The sequence below is a fragment of the Mustela nigripes genome, chromosome 14 (genome assembly GCF_022355385.1).
Source record: "Mustela nigripes isolate SB6536 chromosome 14, MUSNIG.SB6536, whole genome shotgun sequence".
In the NCBI taxonomy this organism is placed as follows: Eukaryota; Metazoa; Chordata; class Mammalia; order Carnivora; family Mustelidae; genus Mustela; species Mustela nigripes.
The window spans coordinates 97,600,231-97,621,402 of record NC_081570.1 but is presented as its reverse complement, the minus strand read 5'-3'; the positions used below and the strand labels follow the sequence as shown (position 1 = coordinate 97,621,402).

Sequence of the window (21,172 nt, the reverse complement as noted above, 5' to 3'; positions counted from 1 at the left end):
AGGCCGAAGCAGCGGATTTCCGAGGGCCCGCCGCGCCTCCACCAGAGGGAGCCGCGCGGCTGCGCCGGGAGGTGAGAGGCGGGGGAAGGGCGCCCTAAGGTCGGCGTCCGGGCGGCGCTCGGCGCTCGCTGCGAGAAGGTGAGTGGCAGCCGCCGCGCGCGGGCGGCCCCGAGGAGGCGGGACTTCCGCAGAAAGCTAGATTGGGCCTATCCGGGTGGGCAGCCGCGCGGAGGCGCACCGAGGGCTGGAACTGGCGAGGGAGGGGTCCGCGGACCTCCGGCGGCGGGGCTGGAAATGGGGCGGAGGGCCTCGAGGTAGCTGGAGCGGTCTCGGGCGGAGCGAGCCGGCCTGCAGGTCCCGGGAAAGAACTGCAGAGCCTCGTTCGGGGCTCGCCGGGGCGCGGAGAGGGTTGGTGTGAGAGTGCTGGGGCCTGGGCTGCGGCCCCCGGGGAAGCCGAGGCTGGGGTGAGGTCACGCCTTTGGTCTCCTTGCTGACTGACATTTGCTTTGCCCAGGTTCCCACGTCAGGGCTAGGAGGAGCCCGCGAGTTACCTAGGGGTTCTGGGGGGCTGCCCGGTGACTGTCGAAGATGCCGTACCTTGGCTCCGAGGACGTGGTGAAGGAGCTCAAGAAGGCTCTGTGTAACCCTCACGTCCAGGCCGATAGGCTGCGCTACCGGAATGTCATCCAGCGAGTGATTAGGTATCAGCTACCGCCCGCACTCCCCGTGGCGGCCCCCATCCGGGCCCCCACCCCTGGCCGCTCGGAAAGTGTGAATGAACCCAGGGCAGGGTGTGATTTGGTCTTTCCGCTTTTCTGGATGGCCACGGCAGCCTCCCCTGTGGCACTTGCTTTACTTCGTTTACTCAGCAGGGTGGTTACACCCATGTCTTGAACCTAGACTGCTGACTCCCAGATCTATAGAGTCTAGTACAGAAAGCCTTTTGTATCTTCAAACCCACGTACCCTACTGCCTGCTGGGCATTCCCATCTGGATGTTTCTTCAAAGACATGCAAAGTAGCACCTGCATCCTTCCCCTCTCCCCAAACCTGCTCTTCCGCTTATATTTGGGTTGAGGAATGCCACCGTCCTGCTGACCAAGGGAGGGAGTCAGTCTTGATGACGCCTGGTTTTCACTTCTGGAGTCAGATGGTATGGATATATAGTTCTAAATATCCATCCTCTTTTTTCCCCCCCCCAAGAAAATGTCTATGCATTTCTTTTTTGTTGGCACCGCTGTTCTGGTTTTATCACCAAAGCAATTGAAGTGGCTTCCTAGGTCACCTTGCCTCCTCATTTTTCTCCGAAGTTTCCTAACCTGAGTTTGAACATATAATTCTTGGCTGTAGTTGTGGATCACAAACGTCAGTATGCACAAAAGTCCCTTGGGATGCCTTTTAAAAAAAAAAAAGTGTTACAATTTTCATCCAATCTAATAATGCTGCTTTCAGTCGGGTGGGATGGAGCCCAGGAATGTGCATTTTAGGCAGACATCCCATCTGATTGAGAAAAGGATCTACAGAAGGAAATCCAAACTTCCTATCCTAGCACCCAAAGAACACCCTAACACAACTACTTGCAGACTCTTAAAGAATGTAGCATTCTTGCTGATGTCTACACATCTAATAGCATGTGTTACTTATTTTATGTATGTGTAACGTATTTTACAACTACACCTGCCTGGAAAATTCCAGCTCATTCAACTAACGTGATACTTCCTCTTGGAAGTGTTTTATGATTTCTTGTCAGTATTAGACTTCTGGATCCCCACTGCACTTTGTCTGTTACTTCTTTTTTTTTTAAGATTTATTTATTATTGGGGGGGGGAGGTAGAGAGAGAATCTCAAGCAGGCCCCCTGCTGAGCTCAGAACTGATGTGGAGTTTGAATTCACAACCCTGAGATCATGACCTGAGCTGGAACCAAGAGCCAGATGCTTAACCAACTGAGCTACCCAGGTGCCCCAACCTTGTCTATAACTTCAGTTTTAATACTTACCTATTTTAATATTTACCTATTGTACTGTATTTAGTGGTGTTTTTGTCTTGCTCCTTAGTTATACTTTGAGTTCCTAAAGATCGAGACGAGGCCTTCTTCAGGTTTATGCCCCAGAACATATCCCTGGAATGTAGAAGCTGAATTAGACTGGAATGTACCAGGAATTCAATAAATGTTTGTTAAATGCATAGAAGAATGTTTATTATAGGTCCATGGCGTGAAGTATTGTGCAATGTAATAGACAAGATAGACTTGGTTGCTTCCTTCACAATCTAGTTGGATAACCAGGATGTGTATTCATTGTAGGCTGTAGATTATGTATTTTACTTCTGCTGTGTGTGTTGGTTTCAGGCACATGACTCAGGGCTTGGACATGTCTGGTGTCTTCATGGAAATGGTGAAGGCCAGTGCCACCGTAGATATTGTTCAGAAGAAGCTGGTTTATCTTTACATGTGTACATATGCTCCCCTGAAACCAGATCTGGCTCTCTTGGCCATTAATACACTGTGCAAAGACTGTTCGGACCCCAATCCAATGGTGCGAGGGCTGGCACTACGAAGCATGTGTAGTCTCAGGTGAGTACCCTCTTCCCTGACTGTTTATCAGTGGCTGATGGATTCAGGAGACCATGGGAAAGGTTTTCAACAGTGATAGTCTATTTGAACTTCTTAATACTAGAGAAAATGTGCTTGTAACTTGAACCCAAGTTTTCAGCCATTGCTTAGGCTTAAAAAACTATGTCACATTACATTAAATGTCACATGTTACATTAAAGGGAATTTTCCATTCTCACTCTTGCTGAAATAGTTCTTGGTTTTGGTTAAATGATTTCTAAACAATTATGTAGATAATATATTTTTGCTGCCCTTGTAGTAGTATTCCAGATGAAATGTCAACTATGACTTTTTAAGTTTAGCAGTGGCTTTCTGTAATTCTTTATTCTCTTTTAAAGATTTTATTTACTTATTTGACACAGAAAGAGAGAGATTGAGAGTAGGAACACAAGCATGGGGGCGTGGGGGAGGGAGAAGCAGGCCTTCTGCCGAGCAGGGAGCCCGATGCAGAATCCAATCCCAGGACGCAGGGATCATGACCTGAGCCAAAGGCAGAAGCGTAACAACTGAGCCATCCAGGCGCCCCTCATTAATTCTTTATGATGTGATAGTTGTACATTCAAACATCTACTAAACTTTCTGTTAAGTGAATAAGAGCCTTTCAGGATCTGGCTGACTCCAGTATGTGTTGCTTAGGATGCCTGGTGTGCAGGAATATATCCGACAGCCCATTCTCAATGGTCTGCGAGATAAAGCTTCATATGTCAGGAGGGTGGCAGTTCTTGGTTGTGCCAAGATGCATAATCTTCATGGAGACTCTGAAGTGGGTGAGTTTCAGTGTAATCTGTCATGACCAGTATTTATTTTTGCTTTAGTTACATGTATGACTTTGTAAAAGATGACGTGACTTTGGGAAAAAATAGTAATGTGGCCTTACTTCTGTACTTGTCTCTTTAAGTAGAAAGGTCGGTTTGGTATTTTTCGAGATCACAGACACCTTTTCTCTGGGGCCCAGGTGAGATCCATCACGTTAGCTACTTAGAACAGTCTGCAGATGGCAATTTTTTGCCTTGCACTTTATTACTGCCTTTGTTATTTTTGTAGCCGAGAAGTTCAGCTTTGTCTGCCTGGAGCTAGTACTCTGGCTCTGTTCCTGAGACATTGAAGCTGTTCTTTATCTGAGATCTTTGTGCTCTTTTATAGACGGTGCTCTGGTAAATGAATTATACAGTTTGCTGCGTGACCAGGATCCAATTGTGGTTGTGAACTGCCTGAGGTCTCTAGAGGAAATTCTGAAACAGGAAGGAGGCGTTGTCATCAACAAGCCCATCGCCCACCATCTCTTAAATCGGTTTGGATGCCTCGGTGCTCTCTTTGTTATAATGAACTCTGCATCCTAGTGGGATCATGACACGTTGAATCAAGGAGACCTTTTGAACAACTTCTGTAGAGTAGTAAAGTTAACCATGACTATTAACTTCCTCATATCTCGCTGAGAGGATTTCTTTTGTCTTAGTTTCTTTTGGTGGTATAGAGAGATGGCAGAAATATCCCTTGGAAATAGGTTCTGTCCTCCCCTACAATCCTTATGTCCCCCAAACTATTTATGATTTATACTGTCGTAAACTGTAAAGACTCTGGATCTAGGTCCAGTGATCATGGTCCTTGGCCTCAGACGATGAGAATTTGTAGTATAAACTCATCTTGGAATTGAAAGCCAATTTTGTGTAAACTTTAAATAGCACATGAAAAAGAATAGTTCTGTTATGGCACAGCCTGTTTCCAAGAATTCTCTCCTTGTTGTGATGAACAGATGACTGGTGACATGACATTTGCGTGCAGATGGTCCTAATTTGGTTGCTAAAATAACACTCTTCTTTTCCTTTTTGGATAGAATGCCAAAACTGGACCAGTGGGGCCAGGCGGAAGTATTGAACTTTCTGCTACGCTATCAACCCCGCAGTGAGGAAGAGCTGTTTGACATTCTCAATCTGCTAGATAGCTTTCTGAAGAGCAGTAGCCCCAGTGTGGTGATGGGAGCCACGAAACTCTTTCTCATATTGGCAAAAAAATTCCCCCATGTACAGACGGATGTGCTTGTGCAAGTCAAGGGCCCTCTGCTGGCTGCCTGTTCTTCGGAGAGCCGCGAGCTCTGTTTTGCTGCCCTGTGTCATGTGCGTCAGATCTTGCACAGTTTGCCCGGGCATTTTAGCAGCCACTACAAAAAGTTTTTTTGCTCCTACTCGGAGCCCCACTACATCAAGCTGCAGAAGGTGGAGGTGCTGTGTGAGCTGGTGAACGATGAGAACGTACAGCAGGTGCTAGAGGAGCTCCGAGGGTACTGTACTGACGTGTCAGCCGACTTTGCCCAGGCCGCCATCTTTGCCATAGGTAGGGGTCTGCTGCTTTTCCTTTTGGAGACCTTCGACTAACCAGAAACCTGTGGAATCACAGAGACCAAAAGGGAACGAATTTTGCATCAGAGACAAATTACCATGCACCAAATTACCTTGGGGTCAGTGGCCACAGACAGAAGTGGGGAGGGAGGGGTTTTTTGGCATCACTGGTGTTGCCTTATCTTCTAGGATAGAGAATACAGGTAATTCAAACTAGAGTACTTAAAATTTATATGGCCTTTTCTTGGGTACTAGCCAGAATGCTTTCCCATATATCTTAGCATAGTCTTGGGAGGCAGTCAGGAAAAGTAGGCAAGTGTTATCACGTCATTTTAGAGATGAAGAAACTCAGAAACAAAAAGGTTTTTAAATGGCCAAAAGGTCATGTGGTTCCTGACCCAGGGTCAGAACCTGCTTTCCAGACGCAAAATCCTGTGTCAACTGGCCAGTTGTTTATTGAGCTTCTACTATGGGCTATGCATTGTGCTGAGTACAGACCAACACAATGAATCCTAACTCTTATAGGCTTTTTCATATTTGTTTGGAATTCAGAAGGCCAGACTGAGTCACAAAATGAAAGCAACCAGGGAACTATGTTGTGTTGGAGGCCTTCAAGTGGAAGAGGAGAAGGAACTCTTATGTTAGAATGAAGAATGAATATTTTCAGGGGCAGAAAGAGCAAACAAAGAGGAGAGCAGAGCTCTTGTGGTCAGGTGTTCGCTCCGTGCAGGGCCATTCCTGGGAGGTGCTCTGAAGCCTGCAATGCCTCGAGGCCTCGTATCTAGCTGCCACACATAACTTTGTTGCTGAAGGTTTTCAGCCTTGTTCAATGGGAAGATCCACTTTTACCGAACATAGGAAACTTAGGTTGTTACTTCATCAAGCAAGGGGTGGGCTTTTTTGGTGGTGGTGATTGTTTTAAGATTTTGCTGCTCTTCTTTGTCTTTGACTGGTGGCGAGTTTTTTTTAAAATGAGGTGCTAGGATTTGACTTACCACTTTTCTCTGCTTTCTGTTCTCCTATAGGTGGGATTGCCAGGACCTACACAGACCAGTGTGTGCAGATTCTAACAGAGTTGCTGGGGCTTCAGCAAGAGCACATTACCACAGGTAATAGCTGGCCACCGTTTGGGCTTTTTTTTTTTCCTCGACAAATGCCTGCCCTTTAGCAGTTGCTTAAAAAAAAAAAAATAAAATAAAATAATTGTTGTGTAACAGAGATTTAAGCTTTTCTTTACATCCTCATGTGCTGCCGTCAGAGAAGCGTAGGGTCTGTAGATCTGACAGAGAGGGTCTAAAGGTTGCCATAACTCTGCAAGGCTGTTCTGTAGATAATGAAGGCTACCAGAATGCCTGGGCTTGTTAACTCCCCACCCTCACCCCTCTTTTTGCTTTATGGCAGCAGTGGCTTCCAGGGCTGGGACTAGGGTGAGGCAAGCTAGGTACCCAGGATGCAAGGCACTCACTCTCAGGCTTGTGCAAATGCTAACCCCGCATGTCTTCAATTTTATACCCCCAGCGCCTCATTTGCCTCACCCTAGTCCCATCCGTGGTGGCTGCATTTAAACTCTCTTCCAAATATCATTCAACAATAACATGACCTCACATTTGCTTTACATTTTACCATGTGCTTTTGCATGTATGAGCTCCTTGATCCTCATGACCAATCCGGTAAGAACAAAACCGATTTAAGAAATTATTGCCCGTGTCAGACATTTCTCAGAAAATCATTGACTACCCCTCTGACACCTATTTTATAGAAATTCATGTAGCAGTTTACTCTGAATATGTGAATTCTCTTAAGATTCCTTCCTGTGTGGAGCCTCTAATCCTATGCTCTTGTGTCCTGAGCTGTGTTGTAGTGGTGGTGCAAACTTTCCGAGACCTGGTTTGGTTGTGTCCTCAGTGTACAGAAGCTGTGTGTCAGGCCCTGCCCGGCTGCGAGGAGAACATTCAAGACAGTGAGGTAGATGGCAAATTCTCTTTTATCTCCAGGCAGAGGGGAGATTGTTTCTCTAATTCTTCTTTCTATTCAGTGTCCGAATATGGAAATTCTTAGAATTGATTGCCACCTCAGATTCTTTTTGGGTATAGTTAGGGTAGAAGTGATAAAAACATGAGATTTATCTATGATTTTTGCTACAGATGCTTTGATATCATTGTTTTCTTGAACAGTGTTGAGCCAGAGATTTAGACCATGGAGTGTTCAGCTGTAATGAGAATCAGAATCATTTGTGGATATTTGGACTTCACTGCAAGTCTGCCAACTTAAATACTCAGGAGTGCTGGGCCTAGACACATAGATTTTTTTTTTTAATTTTTTATTTTTTATAAACATGTATTTTTATCCCCAGGGATACAGGTCTGTGAATCTCCAGGTTTACACACTTCACAGCACTCACCAAAGCACATACCCTCCCCAATGTCCATAACCCCACCCCCCTTCACCCAACCCCCCTCCCCCCAGCAACCCTCAGTTTGTTTTGTGAGATTAAGAGTCACTTATGGTTTGTCTCCCTCCCAATCCCATCTTGTTTCATTGATTCTTCTCCTACCCACTTAAGCCCCCATGTTGCATCACCACTTCCTCATATCAGGGAGATCATATGATAGTTGTCTTTCTTTGCTTGACTTATTTTGCTAAGCATGATACCCTCTAGTTCCATCCATGTTAGACACATAGATTTTTAAGAAGCTTCCCAGAGGTCTCCGATTTTCACTCTAGGTTAATTACCATCTTCATTAAGTGGTTTAGAGCACTCTTTCAATAGCTTCCACTGACATATTAAACCCCAGACTGGGGCAGAGGCCCCCACATTGTGGAAGCTGTATTACATAACCAACGCAGGCTCTGGGAGTCTTGAATCTCCTTTTGTGTAGTGATATTTTATTCCTATTTGTTGTAGAGAGTGCAGTCGGGGTGTAGGGGATCAATAACAATGCAAATTAAAGTCAATAAAAGATTATACCTTTTCTGCTGACGTTGCGGGGAACAAAACCTGTTACTGTGTTAGGGACAGTCAGATGGGAAGGACCTGCTTTCACTTTTTCATTCCTCAGGGGAAACAGGCGCTGATTTGGCTCCTTGGTGTCCATGGGGAGAGAATCCCCAATGCTCCATATGTATTGGAAGACTTTGTGGAGAACGTGAAGTCAGAGACTTTTCCAGCTGTGAAGATGGAGCTACTCACTGCACTGCTGCGCCTTTTCCTCTCCCGGCCTGCCGAGTGCCAGGACATGCTGGGGCGTCTGTTACATTACTGCATAGGTAGGTTCTCCAGAAGGAAACTGTACTTGCCATGTCAGATAGGAAACATTCTGACAGCTGACACTGATTGGTGAGTCATGCTGGGGACCCAAGAAACCACGTTAACATTCTCTAAGATTTCCTCCCTCCTTTCTTTTTTCCCCCATTCCAGTTGGCACAGGGTAGAAGGAGTGTTTTGGTTTTATTTGTAATTAACTCAGTCTTTGTCTTACCTCAGAGGAAGAAAAGGATATGGCAGTACGAGACCGGGGCCTCTTCTATTATCGCCTTCTCTTAGCTGGCATTGATGGAGTGAAGCAGATCCTGTGTAGTCCTAAATCTGACCCTTCTCTTGGACTTTTGGAGGATCAGGCAGAAAGACCTGTGAATAGCTGGGCCTCAGACTTCAACACGCTGGTGCCAGTCTACGGCAAAGCCCGCTGGGCAACCATCTCTAAATACCAGGGGCCAGAACGTCGGGGCCCGGAGCTTCCTAATGCTGCATCCTTTGCCACTTCAGGTAGAAATAGTCCTTACTTTACATCTTGTAAAAAATCTTTACCTTTTGCAATGACTGGTGGGAAGTAGAGTACCCTAGCTACGGCTCAGACTGTGGGCTGAATTTGAAGTCTTCATGAGCAAGAAAGAAGTTCCTCATTGGCTATTTCAACCATTTGTCCAAAGATAAAAGTCACACTGTGTACTTATGGAAATCTAGATTAAAAAAACATAATTTAGGGGCGCCTGGGTGGTTCAGTCGTTAAGCATCTGCCTTCTGCTCAGGTCATGATCCCAGGGTCCTGGGATCCAGCCCCGCTTAGGGTTCCCTGCTAGTGAAGAGCCTGTTTCTCCCTCTGCTGCCCACCCCCATACCCCCCCCGCCGCTCATGTGGTCTCTCTCTGTCTCTCAAACAAATAAAATCTTTTTCAAAGAAACACAGTTGGTATAGATTAAAAAGATCTCTTACACAAGCTTTCTAATTCTTTCAGGTCCCCTGATTCCTGAAGAGAGCAAGGAAACGGTTCAGGAACTTCCTGATTCTGGAGCCCTAATGCTAGTCCCCAATAGCCAGCTGACTGCTGAGTATTTTGAGAAAACTTGGTTTAGCCTGAAAGTTGCTCATCAGCAGGTGTTCCCTTGGCGGGGAGCCGTCCATCCCGACACCCTCCAGATGGCCCTACAAGTAGTGAACATCCAGACCATCGCAATGAGCAGGGCTGGGGCTCAGCCGTGGAAAGCCTACCTCAGTGCCCAGGATGACACTGGCTGCCTCTTCCTAACAGAACTGCTCTTGGAGCCTGAGAACTCCGAAATGCAGATCTCTGTGAAACAAAACGAGCCAAGGACTGAGACACTTAATAGTTTTATTTCTGTATTAGAAACTGTGCTTGGAACAATTGGAGACATAAAATCATAACAGATTCTTGCTGCTTGTCCTAGGTGAGATGAGTAGCTATCAGAATTCCTAGTTTTTTATTAGAATTTGCTTTTAAATCCAGATGCTATCAAATACAAAGGAGAATGGACAATCTCAGAACCAGGATTTTTATGTTTTTGTCCAAAGACTATTGACTTATTCCTCTCATACCTATAGGTGAATGACCCCATTTTCTAGGTGATGCTGAAAGGTTAATGTTGGTAAGGGGTTGGGGAGGGACTGAGGATAGGATTTGGATTCTTTTCTAATCCATTATACGGATTGTTTTACTAAAGATGCCTGATGTTTATGGAAACTGATAAAGTCATCATTTGTGGGGATCATCTTTTCTTCCCTGTATTACTGCAATAAATTCCTCACTGGTCTCCTGTTTCTAATCATGCTTTTCAAGGCCAGAGTCCAAAGTCTTTAGTGCGGCATCAGAAGTAACTCTTCAGTGTCCTGTCTCACTGCTTGCCTGAACACCCTGTTCTTGCATTGGCAAATGACTTGGCATTCCTTGAATGCACAAGGCTCCCTCTCACCTCTGTGCTTTGCTCCTGCTTTTATTGCTTGGCTAGAACGTTTCCCCACCCTCATATCTTCTTTCTTGTCCTTGTAACATCTAGTCCTTGTCTCTTAGCTTCTGCTCAGTCACGAGCTCTTGCAGGAAGTTTTCTGTGACCCTGGTTGCTTTCATTACAGGTTCTGTCAGGCTGTCATGGCCTCCAGTGCGTGTGTCTAGCAGGACAGTTGTAATTGTTTTCTGTCACTCTTCCTTGCTTTCAGTTTTATTCATACCTGCCCACATTTTCTACATTAACTGAGGCAACTTATGGTGAGAGCAGATGCCATAGGATGGTTTAAAGTATAAATAGTAAAGTATAAATAACCAGAGGATCCACAACAGGGAAGATGAAAATACCATCGCAGACCAGCTTAGTTAGGGATGGGGAAGTACACAAATGTTCAGGCTTAAGGGCCGACATAATTGGTACAGTTGAGCCTCAAATTTAGCTCTAAGTGATTTGGCTGAGTGAAGAGAAATAAGTATAAAGTCATCATTAGAGAGGAAGAAACCTTCCAATATTAATTTCCAAAAGAAATTTACATGTAGTTTCACATAGGTGACACGGGGAAAAGTACAAGATTCTTATGGGAAGTCAGTAATGGGTGTTCTTCAGTGGGGATGATGTTCTTCAGTGAAAGCAGAGAGCATGACTTTAACATGGACCTTAGCACATTTCTTCAAGGACTTAAGATAACACAATCTAAATATCTAGATTCAAGGACTTCTACCACATAGATACGTAAATGGACTGCATACCTTTAAGTTTTTCAGCCATCACTTCTCTCAATTAGGCTCTTAATAAGAGTAAGTAACTGATATTTTTGGCAAGGCCCTGGATTTTGTGCGTTGTTTTCCCACCTGGACAGTTTCTAAGGACGGTGATGTTCTTTCCTTCTATCTCCACAGTCCGCCATATAATGAGGACTCAGTAAATATTTACCAAATGAATGGCTGTCAATAATCAGATCTGATGGTGTTTTGGGAATGGTGTTTGAAGTGTGTTTTGTTATATTGTATCAACCAAACAATAGTGGAAATCCATCTAGACTAGGGTTTCTCAAAAGCAGCATTACTGACATTGGGTCCAGATGATTCTTTGTATGGAGGGTTTTCCTGTGGTCTGTAGAATGATTATTAGCAGCATCTTTGGCCTATACCCACTAGATGCCAATAGAACCCCTAGTGGTAACAAAAATGCCCAGACAATTGCCAAAGGTGCCTCAGTGGGACATAATCGCTCCCCACTGAGAAGGATCTAGATCAAGGGTTCCCACGATTACATGTAGAGAGATCAGAACAGTTTCAGAATTGCCTTTTCCGTAGTTTGATTTGTTTGGTTAAACCGTGACTATTTAATTACATACTAAAAGAAATAAAATGGAAGTGTAAAGTGCTGCCAATTTACAGCGTTATAAAGGAACAGTATATAAATGGTAGAGATTAAGTAAAATTATTTACTTCTTTAAAAATTAAAGACTATAATTGAAATGTTGATCTAAAGAAAATTGGGAATGGCTCAATAATAGAACAAATGTTACTAAAATGATCCCAGTTATTGGAGCTTTTAAAAGATTAAGTCCTACTTGGTTGTTTGTCTATAATGTATGGGGCATAGCCGAATATGAGACTGTTGCTTTTGAAAAGTGTACTTTTAAAATGATCTGAAGGAGGAAATGATTTCTTTTAACTATAGCCTGGTTTTGCTAATTTATAAGCAAAATGACTAAAGCTTACGTATACCATGAAGTTAATTATATTTCTTCTCCCTAGGAGCTCTCTCTAGCCTTGGCAGACATATGGTTTGATGATGTGATGTAAGTAGATGCATATTTTTAAAATCCTTGAGGGTAGTTGATACTGTGCTTTTAGAAAAATGACTTTCTAATGTCTGGGTTGGGAAATAGTCGGTGACACGTGTAATGAATGGGTGCCCACTGATGACCATGGTGCTTTAAAACTTTGCAGAGGCAGTCATTTGTGTAGTTCCTGAACATAATCTTACTGCCATGGACTAGCGGCTGTTAAATGCCTCCATTTCCCCCACACCTCTTTTTGAATGGGAGTCCTGTAACCATTATTCTATCCCTTTCTCATATATTGGGTGTTTGGGGGAGGAGAGACAAAGAACTTACTTTCTCAGTTACAGAAGTACACATTGAGAGGAGCAGTACCCAGAGATCCTCATTCTTAGGCAGACCTGGGGCAGATGACAAGACCCTAGACTTTGAGCCAATGAAAAAAGGTGATGAGGCTTTTGAGAGAGGGATGTAAATTGTGGCCAGGGCAGCAAAAGAAGCAAGTGATGGTGAAAACACTGTGGCCTCGTTTTTTGGTACTACCTGGGAGATAGTACTTGAACTGCAAGAGTGAAGGGGATGTGAGCTGTGGAAGAAGGAATGGGGTGGTTCGGGAAGACGCTATAATGAAGGCTCCAGAAGAAATACACAAAGGAAGAAACTACCCCATATTGCCCAGGAGAAGATATACTCCTTTCCTTAGCCTTACAACATTGATTCTACAAGATAATGAAGGATAGATAAGATAATGCAAAGATTAGATTCAGAAGATGGCATTTGCCCGTAAGCACATCACCTGTGAAACAAATTACTGTGGGAAAAGGTTTATTATTTGAGGTAGGATGGGCTTGGTTTTCAATTTCTATGCTGCCACTTACTGATGCCACTTACCTTGGGTGTTTAACACCAGCTGGATGGTATCTTATAAACCTTTCATTTGTTTTCCAATGCACTTGGGGAATATGTCAAATTAATTTGTTAGAATCCTTCAATTTTTAGTAACCCACTCTAGTGTGAAAGGATGATGGCTCAGAATTCTCTCAGAAAGATCTTCTTATGTCAGATCTGAAGCTTACTCAGCAGAACCTGGTTTCAGCCCTAGTGATAGATGATAAATGAAGATGGCCCTTTATGTAATTTCTGTTTCTCATCCAAAAGCAGTTTATGATCATTTGTTTTTAGAACAGAATAGGAAACAGAAGATTGGCTCTTTTTATTTTGTAAGTAGGACTTTCATTCTGAACAACTGACTTACTGCTTATGCTTGAATTCCTTATCGGCTCACCAGGTCAGAATACCCTGGAAGAGCTGATAAGTTTGAGTGTTGACACCCAAATCCCAGACTGATGTGGCTTCATTAAGAAGGCAGTCACTGTGGGTAAGTGTCAGTCAGGAGATCTCACAAAAACAGTGATGGAGTCTAACGCCTGTTAGAAGAATCTTACTTAATTCTGTTGGAGAACGAATCCCAGATTCCTTTCATCCTGGTCCTCAGGCCTTGGGCTAAGAGGAAAGACATTTAACACTTACTACATGTCAGAAACTGCTGGATCATCCCACAGAACATTGTCTTACTTAATCCTCATATAATTTCCTTGTGAAATACTTTGTATTACCTCCATTCTTAATTCCTCAAATGCGCAAGTTTTTTCCTCCCACCTTCTCAACTTCTATATATCCTAGTCCCACCTGGAATGGTTTTATTTCTCCTCTTTGTCTCATAATCCCTCCTTGTACTTTAGAGCTCATCTCAGTTGTTAACAACTCCAAGGAAGCCTTCCTAACCCCCTAGGTCTGATTTCCCATTGCACAATGTAATCACACAGTATCTCAATAAGCACAAGAAATTATGGATTAATCATGTAATATCGGCTGTGCATGCAAAAGCGTAAGCTCCGTGAGGACAGGAACTGTGTCTGTGTCATTTTCCTGTGTTATTTGTAGTGCCAGGCATAGTTCCTTACCCATAGACACTCAGTACATAAAACATCTGAATATGGCAAATAAATGCCATCTATTAGAAGTTGAATGCTGTTCTATTATAACTCTGAAACTTTCTTTAAGCAACACCAGACTCAGAACCTAACAGGAAGTATTTCTAAATGAAATTGCCCAAGAAACTCTTCCTCAACTCTATCTCAGTTCTAAATTGGCTAACAATAAAAGTTATTCATTAATCTTAAGTTCTGGCTAGGGTGTGGTTCTGAGAAAAGGAACTGAAAGTTTTCAAAAAGTCTCCCCAGTTTGTGTAGGTGAGCTCTTCAGAGAAGTCCCATGTTTCTGACAGCTAGTTTTGAAAAAAAGTGGTAGGACACGCTCCAGGACTACATGTCCCATTAAGGAGACTTTAGAAAGAACAGAGGTCGTTGCTTCTAGTTTACCAGCAGTTCTGACTTCCTGCTGAGCTGAAACCTGCTTGTTTTGTGGAAAAGCAAAAACTTGGCAGCAAGCATCTAAAATGAAGAGGCCCCGAACTTTTGAGGAGCAAACAGAATGCATCTTGAACACTTTACTCACAGACTTCTTAGGCACACCAACACAGGTTGCTAACCGGGACCTATGTTGTGGAGATGAACCAGATTCAGGTAAGGCTCCTGGCCTGAGGTGCTGATTGCGGGTCAATAAGAGCATCTGAGTATGCTTTCTTATTGCCTCCTAAGTTTCAAAAGGTGAACTAAGCTTTCAGCAATACCTGAAAATCAGTAGTTACCATGGAAGGGAAAGATATTCTCAGTGAAGGAGGATTTTCTGACTATGGGGTTGAAAGGATATCGAAGGTGCTCTCGGGAGAGATCGATGCCACAATTGTTTGAAAGTCTAGAGAGCGTTCTCCAATGCCCAGATTCCTGGGACTGGCCGTCCCTTCAAGTTGTATAACGCATGTGAATGTGTTCCTCCATCTTAGGAGAGCCTTGCTCTTTTGACGTGGCCATCATTGCTGGTCGCCTTCGGATGTTGGGTGACCAGTTCAATGGAGAATTGGAAGCTTCTGCCAAAAATGTCATTGAAGAAACCAGTCATGGACGGGTAAAGTTGCTGCTGTTTTTCTGTTTCAGATGCTCCTTTCTTACCACTCTTGTATGACTATACCTAGAAATGTCCTGCAAAAGACTTGGGGGCTTATGTTCATCCAAGGAGACACAGCAGGAATTCTCCAGTTGCTAGTTCTTCAAGAGTTAATCAAAGGCCTAAGTGGTATTGAGAGGAAAATCTTCTGGCAAGGGCTGGTCAACCTTCAGATTGTTCCCATTTGTTTTTCAACAGAGCTGTGCTTACGTGACACGGAGCACATATGTAGCACTTTGTTCTTGGTAAAGCACTTTATTCTTTAATGCACCTATTTAATATTTATTTGGCTGGGAGTGGGTGTCTTCCTTCCCCCAACCCAAGGTCCAGCAATGAAATTATGTACTGGAAAGGCAGGCAGTGCTCAAGTAAGTTGTAATGAGTACTGACAGCCACCACCTAGGGCATATCTGGCTTTTCATCAGAATGCTGATTACTAGCAGTGGCACTTGGATGCTGCATTAGATGTAAAGACCACAGACAACATTCTAGAAGATGTTGCTGATTGTTATCAATAATGGCAGGTAATACAAACTTAACAGGTGCCAGACAGTATTCCAAATGCTTTATACTTACTATCTCATTTAAACCTTCCAGCAGTCCCTGGGGTATTATAGGAACTGAAACTCACAGTGCAACCTCCCCTCCTGTTTGTGGAATGCCATGAGAGGCGAAATCTGACCTCTTTGTTCACTGCTGTCTTCACACAGCCCAGCATAGTACTTCCTATACCGGAGACCCTCTGTACGTGTTTTTGTGACTCGCTATCCATTTAAGCAGATAAGGAAACTGAGGAAGAGGGAAACAAGAATTTAGATTACCGAGTGAGTGTTGAAGTTAGGATTTTAACCCAGACTGATTCCAGAACCACACTCTTCACCATTATGCTTTATTCTTCTTATGAACTATAGCTTGGATGGTGCGCCCATTCAGGCAGAACTGGACTTACTACTCCTAATTGCTTGCCCTGAAACTTTCCTAGGTAGCCAAGAGCTGAATTTTTGTTTTTTAATTAAAAAAAAAAAAAAAAAAAAAACCTTTTTGGAACTTCCAAATTCATAGGAAAGTTGCACATAATTAGTTGTACAAAGAATTTCCCTCTTGAATCATCTGAGAGTAGGTAGTTGATGAAATGTTCCATCATCCCCTAATACTTTCACATTTCCTTCAAACAAGGCCATTCTTTTATATAACCACATCAAAACCAGGAAATCAGCACTAACACATTATTATCTTGTCCTCAGATCCCATTCAAGTTTGGCCAGTTGTCCCAGTGATGTCACATACAACAAAAAGATCTAGGCCAGAGTCAGATCCTGCATTTAGTTGTCTTGTCTCTTTAATCCCCTTCAGTTTGGAATTGTTCCTCAGTCTCCTTTTTTCATGATCTTGGTGCTTAAAGATTATGGGTCAGTCATTTTGTAGAATGTCCCTTAAACTTGGGTTTGTTTCATGTTTCCTCTTGAGTGGATTCAGGGTATGTACTCTTGGTAGGGAGGTCACAGAAGGGTTGCTGTGTTCTTCTCATTGCACCTTTTAAGAGGCACACATTTTAATTTGTCCCATTACTGATGTTAACTTCAGTCACTTAGGATAGTGTCTGCAAGGCTTCTCCACTGTAGTTAGTATCTGGTTAATATAGTTGTGTCGTGGAGGTACTTTGAAACTGTGTAAATATTCCTTATCTCATCAACATTTCAACCTATTCATTTATTTTTTATATCAACATTGACTCATGAATTCCTGTGTTATTCAAGGGTTATAACCTATTACTATCATTATTATTTGGATGCTCAAATTGTCCTAGCTTAGACAGTGGGTGTCCTCGCCACTGGACTGTGTCTTTTTAGTACGTCCCTGTCATTCTGTGAGTACTTCTTTAATTTCTGACAGCTCTCTTGTATTTTCCAAGCCCCAGCCTACAATCAGCATTTTTCCAGGGAGCTCTGGTATCTTTAAATGGAGAATGATATTTGGAAACCAAGATCTGGATACATATGTGGATGCCCTCTGCAGCTTATTTGGGTTCTGGCAAGTGCTCTGACTACCAAGGGTCCCCCTACACTATACCACAGTGGATATTGCTTGGCCCCACCTAATGACTTTTGGATCAATTCTGAGGGAAAGGAAAGAGGAGGAGGAAAAACATTTTTTTTTTAACTTTAGAATTTCACAGACTTCAGTCATTCAAGTAATACCTCTACAACTCGACCAGCTGTACTTAATATTTTTCTTTCAAATCACTTTTTACTTTTGGCCCTTTTTGTGTGTCCTAAGTAATCATATCTAAAATCATGGGTTTGATGGGCTACTTACATTTTCTCTGTACATGTTACAATAAATAACAAAATAACACTCCTTAAGATTACCCCAGATATGATCAGATACAATGTACTTGCCATTCTCTAGGAAACTCTTGCTCTACTGGACACCTGCCCCTGTAGTCTCCTGTACCTTTATATCAACACTTCACTGATATCCCGTGTCTCTCTCCAGGCAGGAGCTGCACTTCAGGACACAGTCAAAAGTCTTAGTCAGGCTTGGTGTGCTCAGGATTCCAGCTTAGCTTATGAGAGAGCCTTTCTGGCAGTGTCCGTGAAGCTTCTTGAATACGTGGCCCACATCGCTCCCGAAATGGCAAGACAGGTCGTTGTCTCCATGACAAGCATGATCAATGGGAACAATGCCATCCAAGAGTTTGTCCAGGGCCAGGGAGGTTGGGTAAGTATGTCGGGGCCCCTGGCTTTGATAGGCATTTGCACTGTTTTTGTACTAATACCCAGGACTCCCAATGCCTGATTCTTTCTGTAAGTTGGAAACCAAGTAGAAGAACAGGTCTCCCTACTTTGCTGAAAATGGCAGTTTGTTATTTTGTTTTGCTTTGTTTTTCCCCATGGGAAGGGGGACAGTCAGAAGCTCAGGCCTCTAGACTCCAGAGATATTTTGCCTAAAATTTTAGTTGACTCCTAACAGTGTAAAGCTAAATCCCGCTTCCTATATATAACGGCCTGTTAAGTACTGGTGATAGAGTACTAGCCTCAGCCCCGTTTCAGAAATTCAGAATCATCCCCTGTCATCTCACAACAAACAGTGCTATCTGCTGCTGCGGTAACTATAGGAGGCATTCTAAGCCCATGTCTTAGTAATCATTAGAACATCTGCTCTCGCTGAACATTCCTCTTCATTTCCAGCAGCAGCAGAGGCCTCAGTAAGAGCTGCACGCCCTGGAGGTGTCTGTAGATTATTTGTACTTTCTTTAGGACGCTCCCTTTACAAAGATGTCCTTTTGACTGTAGGCTATTCCCTGTCCTTCCTAGGAGAACCTGGAGAGCTGACTACAAAGCGATGGCGCTATTTCCTAGCTTCAATATCACTGCCACTTTGATCAAGGGATTGATTGCTGGCCATTAAAACAGACATCCAGGGGCAGCTGGGTGACTCAGTTGTAAAACGTCTGCCTTCAGCTCAGGTCATGATCCCAGGTCCCTGGGATCAAGCCCTGCATCAGGCTCCCTGCATCCCTATTCCCACTCCCCCTGCTTGTGCTATCTTGCTGTGTCTCTCTCTGTCAAATAAAAATTTTTTTTACATCTTTAAAGAACAAAACAGACAACTAAATCCAAAGCTGCTTTCCTTTGGACACAACTGGACTTATCTGAATAATTTCTTTTCCACCAATTGCTAAAGTTGGGAGCAGCCCTTGGAGGTCTACAGAGATTTTGTACTTTCTGTCTTTACGTGAATTTGGAGGAGGTTCCATTTAAGCCAAGACCTCCTGATACAAAGTAATGGTTTGTTAGGAGGAAATTTCATGGCAACAGAGTAGGCCTCTGTTGGGCATATTTTGGGAAAGGGAACACACAGTAAATTATTAGTTCAAATTGAGCCCTATCCTTTGGTAAGGATCTTGTCTATTTATTTTGCAGTCTAAATGACTTCAAGAGAGATTTTTGTTGAAATCTTGTTATAAGTTGAGGATTTTCTTTTAAATTCCTATCCTTAGTTTTGTGTTAATTTCACCAAAGTAGAATCATTTTATGCATTTTTAGGTTGAAAGCAAAAACAAAACAAAACAAAAAACAAAAACAGTTTCTACATCTGCCCTTCTAAGAGAAAGGCCCACAGAAGATAAAATAGTGCGTTTTTACTGCCACAGGATGCAGGAAGTGCTGGCCCACATCTAGGACAGTGGGGCCATCCCAGCTTAGATGAAACTAGCTGCATACCACAGTGTTTTTCAAACCAAAAAGTGCTTTACATATCACTTGTGGACTTTATGAATTGCTGATTTCCAGGCCCCATCCCTAGAGATTCTGATTCTGTAGGGGGAGGCTGGGGCCTAGGAGCCAACCCTTTTAGCCAGTTCCACAAGGCATTCTTATGTCCATATAGGACTCGAGCACACTCACATTAGTACAGGGGCCGGCCAAATCCTGCCTGCTGCTTTTTGTGTCCACAGGTTTACCAGCAAGCAGCTGCACTCACTTGTTTCCTTGTTGCCCATGCCTGTATTAGCACTTCAGCGGCACAGCTGAGGAATTGCAGCAGATCCCTAATGGCCTATAAAACGTATTTACTATCTGGCCCTTACAGAAAGGCATGTAGACCCCTGCTTTAAAGCTAAAAGCTAAATGAACATTTCTCTTCAAAGAATTTAAATTCTGTTGCAACCCTGATCATTCGTACCAAACACAATGGTACACAGGACAAATCTTTTTTATTTTATTTAATTTATTTTTTTTTTTAAGAATTTAATCTAAGAGTGTTTGTCAGTTCCTGCATAGTCCACAATTTCTTGAGCTCTTTGGCAAATCAGAAAGCTCAGGGACCCCTGGATAGTCAGTCAGTAGAGGGTCTACATTTCCCCAGCCCCTACCTCAAGTGATTGGAAGTGAAGCCTGTGGTATCTGCAAGTGTATCTTGTAATAATCCTTCATAATCTCATAGATTAGTAGGCAGTCCTCACATAGAGACTCTTACATTCATAAACCCCAAGGAGGCTAGACTACTTAGTGGATTGTCAAGAAGAAAAGCATTGCTATATCTATTTTTAGAGACACTAATGGTTTGGTTGCAGTTTGGCTCAAGTGTAACCACATCCCCTCCCTCCAGCAACCAGCTATCTGTTTCCCCTAAATGCATAGAAATAAGTATGTAGCACTGCTACTATATGTTGGCTTTTTCAAGTTATGCTATTTCCTCTCTTCATGGGCAAATCACAATAGGTTAGTAATCCCAAATGAGATTTCGTGTTTCTCTTAAGTAGAAATTAGCGCCTTTTTTTTTTTGCTACCAAGTTTAGCAATACTTGGTGTATCCCTTTGTCCCTTACATTACTGTAAATTCAACACGGTAGGTTTTGTGGTATTTTACTTCTTGGGTGAAATCACTATTTTCACTTTGACCAATGCTGTTTTGTTCATGAAATAAAATTGTGTCTATGTATTTGAATTAATTCTCAGTAAATGCAATCTCAGTTGAATGATAGAGAACCAACAGATTGGTGGTTGTCAGGGGCAGGGGCTGGGAGGTAGGAGAAATAGGTGAAGGAGGGCAAAGGGTATACAACCTTCCAGTTATAAGATGAAGAAGATCTGGGGATGTGATACACAGCATAGTGACTGTAATTAACAACATCGTATCATATGTTGAAAAGTTGTTAAAAAAGTAGATTTTTAAAGTTCTCATCACACACACACACACCCCATTATTTATTTTTTTATTTATATGTTTTTTGTAAGTAGTGTCTACACCCAACAGGGGGCTTAAACTCACAATCCCAAGATCAAGAGGCACAGGTTCCACTGACAGAGCCAGCCGGATGCCCCAAAACAAATTGTGTAGCTAGGCGAGGTGATAGATGTGTTAACCAACCTTATTGTCGTAATCACTTCAAAATACATACATAGAGCAAATCATTACGTTGTATGCCTTAAATTTATTATACAAGTTATATGTCTGTTATATCTCAATAATCTGACAGAGTAAATGACAAATGTCAGAGGCCAGCAGCCTCCTCTTTGTCTTTTCTTTTCCCACTTGGCTATAGCAGCTCCCTGTTTTATGCTATACCGCCAATGAAACGTCAATATGAATCTGGCTCCAAGAGTCTTGAGATTAAGGGTAT

General features: G+C 43.0%; 2 protein-coding genes across 9 annotated transcripts; both read left to right on the top strand.

The window, feature by feature from the left end:
- The first annotated feature begins 65 nt into the window (after nucleotides 1–65).
- Nucleotides 66–14,970, top strand: AP4B1 (adaptor related protein complex 4 subunit beta 1). Of its 8 annotated transcripts, XR_009399582.1 has the most exons (14): nucleotides 221–314; nucleotides 515–701; nucleotides 2,349–2,573; nucleotides 3,249–3,379; nucleotides 3,756–3,903; nucleotides 4,447–4,943; nucleotides 5,974–6,057; nucleotides 6,810–6,913; nucleotides 8,008–8,215; nucleotides 8,433–8,714; nucleotides 9,185–9,635; nucleotides 11,954–11,997; nucleotides 13,268–13,357; nucleotides 14,885–14,970. XR_009399582.1 is itself a non-coding variant. In XM_059375796.1 (11 exons), exons 2-11 carry the CDS (start codon nucleotides 589–591, stop codon nucleotides 9,610–9,612), a joined length of 2,220 nt encoding a protein of 739 aa, XP_059231779.1. In that variant the 5' UTR covers nucleotides 66–138; nucleotides 515–588; the 3' UTR covers nucleotides 9,613–10,010. The 8 variants fall into 8 exon arrangements, 6 of the variants coding, with proteins under 6 accessions (XP_059231779.1, XP_059231777.1, XP_059231775.1 ...); XR_009399583.1 differs by lacking the exon at nucleotides 13,268–13,357 and having other exon boundaries at nucleotides 14,885–14,965; XM_059375796.1 differs by lacking the exons at nucleotides 221–314; nucleotides 11,954–11,997; nucleotides 13,268–13,357; nucleotides 14,885–14,970 and adding an exon at nucleotides 66–138 and having other exon boundaries at nucleotides 9,185–10,010.
- On the top strand, nucleotides 14,185–20,496 carry BCL2L15 (BCL2 like 15). The gene is made up of 4 exons (XM_059375801.1): nucleotides 14,185–14,564; nucleotides 14,885–15,006; nucleotides 17,542–17,766; nucleotides 18,363–20,496. Exons 1-4 carry the CDS (start codon nucleotides 14,438–14,440, stop codon nucleotides 18,378–18,380), a joined length of 492 nt encoding a protein of 163 aa, XP_059231784.1. The 5' UTR covers nucleotides 14,185–14,437; the 3' UTR covers nucleotides 18,381–20,496.
- Nucleotides 20,497–21,172: the final 676 nt, after the last annotated feature.

Bases quoted from the DNA above. Each gene is read 5' to 3' on its own strand.
- AP4B1 (XM_059375796.1), top strand. From the start codon at position 589: ATGCCGTACCTTGGCTCCGAGGACGTGGTGAAGGAGCTCAAGAAGGCT. The intron at 3,904-4,446 runs GTTTGGATGCCT...CTTTTTGGATAG, and splicing joins GCCCACCATCTCTTAAATCG to AATGCCAAAACTGGACCAGT. The intron at 8,216-8,432 runs GTAGGTTCTCCA...GTCTTACCTCAG, and splicing joins TCTGTTACATTACTGCATAG to AGGAAGAAAAGGATATGGCA.
- BCL2L15 (XM_059375801.1), top strand. From the start codon at position 14,438: ATGAAGAGGCCCCGAACTTTTGAGGAGCAAACAGAATGCATCTTGAAC. The intron at 14,565-14,884 runs GTAAGGCTCCTG...CCTCCATCTTAG, and splicing joins TGGAGATGAACCAGATTCAG to GAGAGCCTTGCTCTTTTGAC. The intron at 15,007-17,541 runs GTAAAGTTGCTG...GTCTCTCTCCAG, and splicing joins AAGAAACCAGTCATGGACGG to GCAGGAGCTGCACTTCAGGA.